Source organism: Tasmannia lanceolata, unplaced genomic scaffold (genome assembly GCF_043159265.1).
Source record: "Tasmannia lanceolata isolate RefF3 unplaced genomic scaffold, GAP_Taslan_0.1 ptg000008l, whole genome shotgun sequence".
Lineage (NCBI taxonomy): Eukaryota > Viridiplantae > Streptophyta > Magnoliopsida > Canellales > Winteraceae > Tasmannia > Tasmannia lanceolata.
This window is the reverse complement of record NW_027518685.1, coordinates 13,833,077-13,845,249: the sequence shown is the minus strand read 5'-3', so window position 1 is coordinate 13,845,249 and position 12,173 is coordinate 13,833,077. Positions and strand designations below refer to the sequence as shown.

Sequence of the window (12,173 nt, the reverse complement as noted above, 5' to 3'; positions counted from 1 at the left end):
CTGTGAAAGACGACTTTTAACTTGATTCTTTCCACACTTTATCGGTTTATCCCTTTGCTTCACGTTGCTTCCTTAGCCCGCTTCAATTCTAGAGCCCTTCCCGTCTACTACTACTCCTCGCATCACTTCCTGCATTCACTTGCTTTGGCACCTATGATCTTGATGGACTTTTGTTATGGATTAATGGATCATTGCAAATTATCATTGTTGTGTTTGAGCTTTGCTCTTGATTTGATTTGGATTGATAATTTTGGTACTGAATTTCTTCTCTAAAATATTTGTGATGGTCAATTGGATTGCTATTTAAGTGTTCAATTCTCTAACAAGTTTTCTATAGAAAGTGGGTTCCTCGTAGAATACTTGCATCAATCAGTCGCACAACCGTTTGTGGAGCTTCGTTATCACCAATTGAACAAATTGAGTGGAGTTTCATCCATAATACAATGATACTAACAGAGTATAGGAGACCTAACAATTGATTGTGACTTGTTAGATTCGTAGAGTATGGCACCTTTATGTGTTGCTTATGCAATTACATGCTAGCTTAAATATTTAGAACGTGTGTGTGGGTTAGTATGTATAAAATTAGTCAAGGTATGTGGGTCGTGGTGTATAAAACTAGTAGAGGTATGTTGGAAAATTCTAAGATAATTAAAAGGCATGTTTTATGCTAGTTCATCATGATTTCGTTGATTGTTTGTTTGAGTAGAGTGATACTGTTTAAAGCTAATAAAGAAACTTTTTCTAGCTTAATTTGATTTATCACTTCATGATAAAGGCTTAAATTGTTTTTTTTTTTTTTTACATTGCCCTTGATTTATGAAGATAAATGTTTATTTTCTTTCCTATTTTAAGTATTTTAGTGTTTTCCTGTGAATATATTTTGACTACTAATGCTAAGATTTTGGGTGATTGTAACTTATATATGTTGTACACATAGGAATCAGGAGCGAACTTTTTTTCACCATCTCCTGTATCCTCGACAAATGAACTTGTGATTGTATGGGATCCAGAAGTGGGAAGAATAAATCCTTCCGAGCATAAGCAACTCAAGCTAGCAAGGAGTTTGACTCGGGGCATCATTGATAGGGATCTAAAACCAAGCTCTAACGAAAGGAAGTAAGCCCCAGCTCGAAGTTCTTAACTTGAATGTGAATCATAAGTGTCATGCCTTATTTGGTAATTTTTTTAGTTTTTCTCTTCCCAATTTTCTTTTGGGGCCTAGTATTGCCACCCACATGTTTTGGTGCTTTCTACCCGTATTATATTTATTGAGAGATCTTTATTGAGAACTCAAAGAATTCTTAGTAAATGATATGGTTGTGAAGCACCACAACAGGTGGGTGACAATACTTTTTTTTAATTAAAAGAGTTATTTTGCTCGCATTGAAGTTTCTAAAGACCTAAAAGTGATTTTGCTTAATGGTTCTTCCCTTCAGCCTCGGAGGCATAAATTTGATATTTGTAGCCAAGGAAACATAGGGCCTTTGGTTGTGGAGGTGCACTGTAATTCTATCTTGTTTTCATCCATTGTTATGGAATGGTGGGAAGCTATATATTTATAATTTTTTTGTTTCACTAGGTCAATACAAAGAATCTTAAAACATCCTCCGACACGCACCTTGAGTGGAGATGAGAGGCAACTATTGTGGAAGTTCCGTTTCTCCTTAATGTCAGAGAAAAGGGCCCTCACTAAATTTCTTCGTTGCGTTGAATGGAGCGATGTTCAGGCAAGAATATATTTTCTTTTATTTTTCATTACAATGATATCTTTGTCTCTATTGTTTTCGACCTCGCCTTTGTTTTGCATATTGTATGCTATTCTAGTTTTGTACTTCTAATGGCTTACAAGGCACCAATTGATTAATTGACTGAGTGCTTTTTATTTTATTTTATGTTGATTATATTTGCTTCCGATAGCTGTTCGAATATGTTAGAGCTTAGAATACAACTTAGAATAGATGTTCACATGGGCCAGAAAGACTCAGTCCTAGGAACTTAGACCACCTGCGTGCTGGAAAACGAAAACCACGTCGACCGGATCAGAGTAAGCAAAAATGTCGAATCAGGACGCTCCTTGAAAGAATTCACACGCCCAAAGGGCCGGCTGAAATCATGTAAAAATTCTATAAAATTTTGGCCAACCGAGAAAGGATGTGCCTGGAAAAGAATGCATAAACATAAGTTATGCACTTTCAAATAATTACAAGAAAAAAAACCTTTTTCCTCAATGTTCACAACCCTTGCAGTATCTTCTCGTTATAGCAGCCCAAAAAAAAAAACCTTAGTTCCTTTTCCAATTGCGGAGCATCATATGGATGATGGAAAAAAGGTTTTTTTGTCAATGTTTGCAACCCTATCCAGAGGAAAAAATTTCCATTTTCTGCGAAATTTCGCCAAAATCTTGTACTTTTCTGATTTAATGTGAATTTCGCGTCGATGTGGGTGGAGATCCGAAATTTCGGCCAAAATGTTTCGGTTTCGGCCAAAATTTAAAACCTTGGATGGGATACATGTAAAAGTCGATTAACAATATAGGTCAGGAAAATTCTCTAGCACATGCAGATCTACCAAAGGAAGAGGATGCGGCAACTACAGGTCAAAAGGGTTTCTCAAGCTGAGATCAGCTGCCACCGATGTCCTTATTTCCTATCTTGTAAGTGGCTGAGATAATCTTGCAAAACTCAACATTATTTTCAAGAATTCTTGCTGGATCGAAGTGATAGAGAAAGCTATTCAATAGGGATTCAAGTAACCACTTACAAACTGTTTGTGCTGGGAAAAAATCATAAAAAAAAGAACTGTTTGTGCTGGGATTTCAAAGGCTAAGCCTCGTGGAATTCGTCACTTACAAAAGCAAGATGTGGATGAGACAGACCCACATCCAGCTCAAGAGGTGTTGCTAGAACATTGAGAAGAGGGAGCCGATCTTCTTTGCTGATTTTGCAAGCTTCCAAACATCTGAAATTTGAGGGAAAAACTACACCAAATGCAGCCGACTAGGAGGATGATCACGAACAGCCCAGGTCGAAATTTATGCTCCATTCCTATATGGTCTTGAAATCAAATTGATGTGGCTAAGCGAGGAGACGCGAAGCCCCTTTTGCACTGAAACTTCCTTGCTAAAACAAGGAGAAAGATATAGGCATAGAAAGATAAAAGCTGCAACAACAGGCTACAAATCTTCTCTTCCAAGGATTTCTTGCAAAGAAACCCTAAGTTCTTAAACTCCACCCTAATTCATTTTAGTGAAAGCTAAGGTAAAAAGGAAAAGCAATGGGCTTTATATCTCAGCCCTAATACAAAACTACTTCCTAAACTAGCCCTAATAATTCTAAAAGACTTAAAAGACAATTAAATCTGCCAAAATTATAAAGCTATCACTACCAATACAAGATAAACCTAATCTAATGGTCAATCACAAGCCGATGTAGAGATTCTTGGGGATGCTCCAGCATCCCATAAATACCTTGAAGTTCATGCACCAATCTCCCAACTTTTATTCTAGTTTTAATACCAATTTAGATGACTTCTCCTTGTCCCAAATACCTTCCAAAAACAACAATGCTTCTGCTAATAAAGAGGTTTCTTAATGTAGGAAACAAACTTCCTAAATCAGCATAGCACCTATGGAAGTATCTCTTTTTTTTGGTAGGTAAGCTGTGATTGAGCCTCCGACCTCACAGTTGAGGAGCAGAGTCTTAACCAATTGAGCTAGAGGCTCAACCGCACCTATCAAGAATCTCATCTAGTCCTTCTAGAGAATAATGGCCATAGTTCATGACCCTGACGAGAAACCTAAAGTTCCAGCAGAATTGGCAATGGAAGATATTTCTATTGAATTTTCTTTAATTCTTTATTAATCCAACTGTTGACGTTTGAGCCGTATTTTGAGACACAAAATGGAAAAATCATGGAAATAGTTATCACGGGTCATGAAAAGATCTTTGAAACAAACCGTGGATTGCTTAAAATAGATATTCAGGTGAGTTTTTCGCACCAATGTGAAGAGCTTCTATCTTCTGATTACATCAGGTGGTTATGCCCATTTACTCATTTCTGTATATAATGGAGTTTCCTCAATTGTTCTATTATGACTATTTTCTTTTTCTCATTACAAAATTCTTCTTTTTCTCATTACAAATTTCTTCTTTTTCCTCAATTGTTCTATTATGACTATTTTCTCTTTCTCATTACAAAATTCTTCTTTTTCTCATTACAAATTTCTTCTTTTTCTCAAAGTTGTTCTGGTTTTTACTGTATTTTATAATCTAAGATAAAGGTTGGGAATTCTTAGACATGTTAAATTGCACATTTCCCCTTAATGTTGGTACCTGGTATAGCTTTGTTCTATTCTCTCTGAAGTTTGCATTCTTTGTTTTGCTTGTTTGCTTTCATTGGTGTGCTATAAGTAAGAAATTAATTGTGCCGGAATATTCATATGCTAATTTATTTGCAGGAAGCAAAGCAGGCATTAGATTTGATGGGAAGGTGGGAATCCATTGATGTTACAGATGCATTGGAGCTTCTGTCTCCTGTTTTTGAGAGTGAAGAGGTGAGTAATAAGGAAGTGTTCATTGCCAGGGTTTTCCAAACCATACAGTCCTCTTAACGTCAAGTAAATATAATATTTTTCTCTTTAAATTATACTACTCGGTGTGCATTAGCAGGTCATAACCATTTATTACTAGATATGTTCTTTCCCAGAAAATAAAAAGCCTTTTCCCATTACCTTTAGTTCGCTGTTTCTTATAGACTGTGATTTTGCCTAAAGCTTTTCGAACTGCGATTATTTTACAGATTTCACCAAAATATCTCTATATTATTTAGACAAAAAGGATTTCTCATGTCGTGATCCAAGTATTCTCCTATGAACCACTGCAAGTTGAAAACCTGCTTGAGAATTGAACCAATGATCCTATAAATCGTATAAAACAATGAGAGTTAAAATGACAATAAAATTTGATGAATCAAGATCAAAGAAGAAAGCTGAAAAGCTTCGCAAAGAATTTGTGTAGCTCTTTATCAACCTAGACAAACATGCATCAAACTACACATACATGCACAAGCAGAAACCCTAAAAACAAAGCCCTAATTTCTATCTTAAGAGAGCCCAAAATAAATTTTTGAACGGTGAAAATAAATGAAAATTTTAATTACACTTTCCCTAAAACATATACCACCATCTGTTCTCTGATGGTAAACTTTTCAAAATGGAAAATACATATACACCCATTCAACTTTCTGACAAGGGGTGTCTTTGATGAATTTTGAACTATAAGGTGAAAAGTCAGGGGGTCTACTTCATGGACGGTGAAAAGTCAGGGGGTGTCGTTGATGACTTCGAAAAGTCAGGGTTATCGTTGCAAATGTCAGAAAGTTGAGGGCGTGTATCTGTAATTTTCCCTATTTTATATTAACTTTCTAAGCTTTCCTACTATTAAACCCAACACTTCTTTTGTGGACTTCTAAACATGTTCAAAGGGCACTTTCTAAAATCCTGATAACATTGCCTGAATTGGCTATTTAGAAATTGTCATCTTTTCGTTACTAAATCTACTTTTTGAGGCTTAAAATGCTGCAGTCTTGTAAAATCTGTAGTAGTGGCGGTGCCAATTTCTGCTTTCTGACACATCTTCAAAACCAATTATAGATCTCTTAGAGCTGATACTCATGTGCAATTGCCTTTTAGAATTTCTTGCATAAATTTGAAGAACTTTTTTTTAGGTCTGATGAAACTTGGCAAGCATTTTAATGTTTCTTGCATCATGTTGCATGTGGGGGCATTTCATTAGACCCTCTTTGTTTTGGATTTTGAGAATCAATTGTGAGTCGAAAACTGATTATTGGACTCAAAATTACATTTAATTTTCACTTCGGTTATCAGTTTTGGACTCACGATCAGTTCTCAAAATCCAAAACAAACAATGCCTTAAGGACATTTTAATTAGTTCTAGGAATGTATTTATCATTTTGACGAACACTGGGACTTTTCATCCTTGCAGATTGTTAAATGTATTTTTCATTTTCTAAATTTATAACTTGTCAAAATCATAACGCATGGACAAGAGAGCAGAATTCTTGTTGAGATTGTCTCACCCTTTGATCCCTATAAAGCACGCCCTCTGGGGGCCAATCGAATCAGTGATTCAAGCACGTATGAAGAGCCAAATCAGCTATATTCATTAAGATAAACTACAAACAGTGCATTGATCTCTACCAATTCATGTCAATCTTATATGCATCCCGCCATAATGTTTTGCGGCTATGTCTGATTTATACAGGCTGCTCATTTGGTAGAATAATACTCATGCTATGGATATGTCCTACACAGTTAGGGTTACATTTGATGAATCACTGGGCAACATAATTTCTTCTTTTTTCCCCATCAAATAGTGTGGGCCCTATCCATGGGTTGGAATTCTATGCATAGATGTACTTGATGTTACTGAACTCGCTGATTCCGGCATTAATTTCGAACCAAATCAGTTACATTCATCAAGTTGGTCGTCAATCTTTGTGCATCCTGCTTTTATAATTGTGGCTCATGTTTGATTTATCCAAAATCCTTTTCATAAAAATTCATCTTATTGACATTTAAAAAAAAAAATCATCTTATTGATATGTCCTTCATTGGCTTGCATTTCCCCCCATTTTCTTATACTTTTATCGGTTTTTGGGTTAATTTTGTTTTAGTCACTGGATTACAGAATTTCTCGACATGTATGCCTTGTAGAGTTTTCTGTGTTACATTTTAGGCTTGTTATATCCTGAAAAAATCATCCACCAATGGAATTTGTTGTTATGCTGACTCTTTCCATTTGTGACCATGGAGTAGGGTACCAATAATTCATATTTATTAATTGGGAAATGAACGAAGAACTAAAGATTCATCAAGGCAAAAAGAACAATTTTTTGGCACTTTCTGCCCATTAATTTATTGGATTGTTTCCCTGAGTATATTTATAACTGTGTCAAGTTATTCCTTACACAGGGCCACCTGTTTCTAACAGTTGATCCTTCATTATTACTAAAAAGTTGGATTGTGTCATATACTGAAGTAATAGACTATTTGTTTGCGTGAAAATAGTATGCTCAGTTGGTTCTGAATTTACTTTTATGTGATTTCATTTTCCTCTGATAAGGTTCGTGCATATGCCGTGAGTGTTCTTGAAAGGGCGGATGATGAAGAGCTCCAATGTTACTTACTCCAGCTGGTACAAGCTCTTCGATTTGAGCGATCTGACAAGTCTCGCCTCTCTCTTTTCCTTGTGCAACGCTGTATGTTTACTTAATCTCTCTGAGTGATCCTTCAAAAAACTATGTGGTTCTATATGTATTTTCTTTCTGTTAGGTATTTCGTTTGATGACATATGGTATGTGTCATGGCTTATTGCAATCCTTAGGTTGGCAAGAGGAGCTTCATGTTGCATATTGAATTTTTTTTATTTCCTTTGAAACTAGCTCATTCTTACTTGATATGCAATTTGATATGGCTAGCATTTTGGTGGCATCTGACTTGGGCACTTTCTGACTTTGACAGCATTACGCAATATTGAGTTGGCTTGCTTTTTTCGTTGGTATGTGGCTGTAGAACTTCATGATCCCGCGTATGCAAAACGTTTTTACTGTACCTACGAAATCCTAGAAGAGAATATGATGAAAGTATGGTGTTCTCATCTTTAAGCTCATTACTTTAGTTGCATATTTCTTTCGTCTCGATAATAGTAGGCCAGAAGTTGATAGCATATATGATTAGAACTGAATTAATGTAACTTGAAAATGCATACCGAAATACTTGCGTTTATACCAGTTTGTCACAAATATGAAATTCTGTTGTATTTACTTTTGAACAGTTGGCATTTGGTGTCAATGGAGAGGACAATGGGTTCAAGTTGTGGCAAAGTTTGGTTCGTCAAACAGAACTGACTGCTCAGTTATGTTCTATCATGAGGGATGTAAGAAATGTACGTGGTGGAACCCAGAAGAAAATTGAAAAACTAAGGCAACTTCTTTCTGGTCTTCTTAGCGAGCTTACCTATTTTGAAGAGGTATTCTTTTATTTGAAGTTCCTCATCCGTTGTTCTTTCAATGCATTTTAATCAGTATGTGTTACTATCTTTTTTTTTTTTGTATTTTCAGCCAATACGGTCACCATTGGCACCTGGTGTATTAATCACTGGGATTGTTCCAGCTGAGTCATCAATTTTTAAAAGCGCACTGCATCCTCTGCGCCTGACATTTCGAACTGCAAGTGGTGGTAGTTGTAAAGTAATATTTAAGAAGGGGGATGACATTCGGCAAGATCAATTGGTAGCTGTTAAACTTTGTCCATTCCATGAACTTTTACTAAACCTAAGACTGTTGAGTCCTTTGTGTTAGTAAAAGCTACCTAGCTGCCCTTTTTTGGATAATGTGTTGCCTCTAATTTAATAACTTCTGACTAGTACAATTCTTTTAATTTGATAATTACTTACCTCATACATCTCTTTAAATTTAATAAATCTCCAATCAGTCAAATCTGTTACCATTATCATTGTGTATTGTACTTGGAAAGTACATTGTTATTGTAGAATACCTGATAAATACCTTCTAGAATATGGATCAACTACGATTTGTAGCAAACGGAAAAATAAAGCGGGGAACACAATTACACAGTGAGATGATTTTCACTATTTCGGTCTAGGGTTACAAACTCTCCCCTTGGCCAGGAAATCGCAAAAGATAATTTGCTACACGCAACCCTAACATGTGACTTATATATCAACGCCACTACATAGAGAAAAATTACCGAAATACCCTTTAGCGCAAACCTATAAATTAATTTTCCTTCTAGGACGCTGACCTGGAAACCCCAGCAGGGGCGCGCTGCCCCCTGCACCCCCAGTGAGCTGACCACATAGCTCGACCTGCATGTACGTCGTGCACATTAGCCCGTTAGGGGTCCCATGTAATTCCAGAATACAAGACATCTCTACAACACTTATGTGGGGCATGCTATTGTCACCCTTACATTTAGGCATGCCATCCATGCCAGTTTGTCCTTTATGTTGAAACTTAAAGTAAATCAAATAAGAATTATGGAAATGGTTGGTAATGCTTAAATTTTTGGCTGCAATAATGTCTCCCCTTCTGATAGAATTTCAGATATTGCTTCTTTGTCAGCAAAAGCATTCCTCATTAATTTATTATTCACAAATTGTGGAACCTGCAAAATTTTCTGAACTCTTTTTGTTTGGTAGACACTATATAACATAGCAATCATGATCTTTCGTACTAAAGCTACTTGTTTAAATATTTCTTAAACTACTGTCCAACACATTCTGTTTACTCATGATCTCTGGATTCTATTTAATGCACAATATAAAGTACATAGCTCTTGCTCCATGCTTTTATTCACTGAAAATTTTGCTCTCGCTCGCTCGCTCTCTCTCTCTCTCTCTCTCTCTCTCTCTCACACACACACACACACACACACACACACACACACACACACACAGTGCCAGTGGAGTGTCTTGTAAGACAACTCCCGAATCTGGGCTGTTGCTTCTGAATTCCAATCTCAATGCTCGGTGGTTCTTTGCAGGTTGTTCAAATGGTTTCTCTCATGGACCGGTTGCTTAAATTGGAGAATCTTGACCTGCATTTAACTCCTTATCGGGTTCTAGCAACGGGGCAAGACGAAGGAATGCTAGAATTCATACCATCCAGTTCTTTAGCACAGGTAAAATATGGCTAATGGCTCATGATTCCTCATGCACTGTATTACCATTCATAGCTAGATTTTGCAAACTGCATCTGTTATCGCAATATGTGATATATCTATAAAGGTCCAGTGAAGATCAGAGGATAATTGAAATTTATTGACCCCTTGTGATAGTTGAGGTTGGAAGGCCAGTTGAATCCAATGCTTGAGAAGGCAGGCTTTTACCCATGTTTAGACTTGCTACCCCTAGTAGTGATTCTAGGGACTCCAGACTTAAAAGGAGAGGGTATTTAGTCACTTGAAAGGACATATTGGATTGGAGCCTAGTTGTTTTTCTAAGACTATTGTATTACGCTTCCTTTGTTTTTGTAGGACAGAATATTGTTTGCTCTTATACGCATTAAAAGATTAAATAACATCTTGGATTTAGAGGCGTCTCTTCTTCAGAGTTTTGAAACTCTGTTGACTGAAAGTGCTAACATATGAAGAAACTTGGGTTAAACATCTCTGAAGTCCCACAATGTCCACCTATTTTTAGAACATCAAGGTCTGTTTCATAATGGTTTCTTATATCCTATATATTGATCCTGTCACCATGGATACAACTTAGGATTTGAAATGAAATGGCCTGGTAATGGAAATTGTCAAAAAATATTCTTGTTGTGAGGGTTCCCCCTCATTTGATCAATGATTTACACTTCTTTCTCTCAACATAAATGAATTGAGCATCTATTTTCAATAAGCAATTCTTGGATTAAATTAGTGAATTTTGACTTGCATTTAACTCCTTATCAAGTTCTGGCAATTGGGCAAGTCGTAGGAATGCTAGAATGTATACCATCCAGTTCTTTAGCACGGGTAAACAATGTTCAAATGATTCCTTTCAGCCTAGAATTAAGATAGTTAATGGCTTATGATTACTTGATGTGATCCGGTCATCATCTTAGACATTAGACTATTGGCCATGTATTATTTTCCTTTAGGTAGTATTTTATTTGATTTACTCGCATTTTTATTTAGCTTTGATGTGAGGGATGTCCACATCAGCACATCGACCCCTTATCTATGGCCCACTTATCATTTTAAATCATCTTTTAAAGACTTTTAGCCTTGTCCCACTTATTTCTTATTTCCGATTGGCAAAATCCCTAAAAATCCACTTAAAGTCCTTCTAATATTATCCTTTTCTTTTATAGACGTGATTGTTATGCAATTATCTTAGAAAAACAACCAGGCATTAAACCTTTATCACATATCGTGGTAACATACCGCTTTACAAAATCTAACTATGGATGGTAATACAGTGGATGGGTAATGGTGCAAAACTATACATTCTCGCTGATGAATTTCTAGGAATTTAGGAGCATAAAATGAGTTATAATTTTAATAACACAACAACATGCATTCCAAATCAGATTAAACAGGTCATAATAATCAAATCAGCCGAGGTTCTTGTAGAAATTCTAAGCTATGGATTTCGTTCATCAAATATAAATTAAATAACCCATAGAAGTTAAATACAATAATTCTAAAAAAAAACAACTAATGGGAAATAAAATCAGATCTCAACTAAAAATCTGTCGTAACGATCATATCTATAAACGTCTACATAATTATGACCCAAAATGATATCCAATAGAACCAAGAAAATAATGGGTGGCAATATGACCTGAGTAAGGTATTAAGAATGACAAGGGCAGGGATGATCAGGACAAATAAAGGTCTAAATCTGATAGAGAAAACTTAGGAGGTAGGGAATATGGGGTTAGGTTGCTAAAGTGAATAGAAAATGATCCATTTGTGGGAATGACGTACCGTACTTCTTGCCTTGATCTTCTGCTATGGTAATGGCCGAGTCTATAAAAGTCTACATAATTATGACCCAAAATGATATCAAATAGAACCAAGAAAATAATGGGTGGCAATATGACCTGAGTAAGGTATTAAGAATGACGAGGGCAGGGATGAACAGGACAAATAAAGGTCTAAATCTGATATAGAAAACCTAGGAGGTAGGGAATATGGGGTTAGGTTGCTAAAGTGAATAGAGAATGATCCGTTTGTGGGAATGACGTACGGTACTTCTTGCCTTGATCTTCTGCTATGATAATGGTGGAGAAAAGAAAGAGAGAAAGCTAGAGTGAGGGAAATAAGGGCCGATCTCAACCAAGACAAGGAGAGATGAAGGAAAGAAGGATCAAGATCAGGAAGAACTCACCTCCGTTGAGTAAAAGCCTACAACATCCTCTATCACATCCTTGAGAAGTCACCGCAACTGTACTGCATCTAACCACAAACAATCGAGCTGATAAAGCCCTCTCCAATGAATGGGGTATCTCTAGCGAAACCCGCGATGGATCTCTGTGGATCGACCCTTCAAAGCTTAAACTTCAAAATGTGACGAAACAATGATAACAATCTCTAAGAAATCTCCTAGGCATGTATGATAATGGAATCCAATCGCTTC

General features: G+C 36.3%; 1 protein-coding gene across 3 annotated transcripts in view; it reads left to right on the top strand.

Annotated features, from left to right (window-relative positions):
• VPS34 (vacuolar protein sorting 34) overlaps window positions 1–12,173 on the top strand; it is a 32,759-nt gene that overhangs the window by 9,587 nt on the left and 10,999 nt on the right. For all 3 annotated transcript variants that reach the window (XM_077388031.1, XM_077388030.1, XM_077388032.1), the window contains 8 exons: window positions 941–1,119; window positions 1,583–1,730; window positions 4,460–4,555; window positions 7,146–7,281; window positions 7,544–7,665; window positions 7,857–8,051; window positions 8,143–8,313; window positions 9,587–9,724. In XM_077388031.1, the coding sequence (XP_077244146.1) occupies window positions 941–1,119; window positions 1,583–1,730; window positions 4,460–4,555; window positions 7,146–7,281; window positions 7,544–7,665; window positions 7,857–8,051; window positions 8,143–8,313; window positions 9,587–9,724 (1,185 nt within the window). The remainder of the gene's footprint in view (window positions 1–940; window positions 1,120–1,582; window positions 1,731–4,459; window positions 4,556–7,145; window positions 7,282–7,543; window positions 7,666–7,856; window positions 8,052–8,142; window positions 8,314–9,586; window positions 9,725–12,173) is intronic.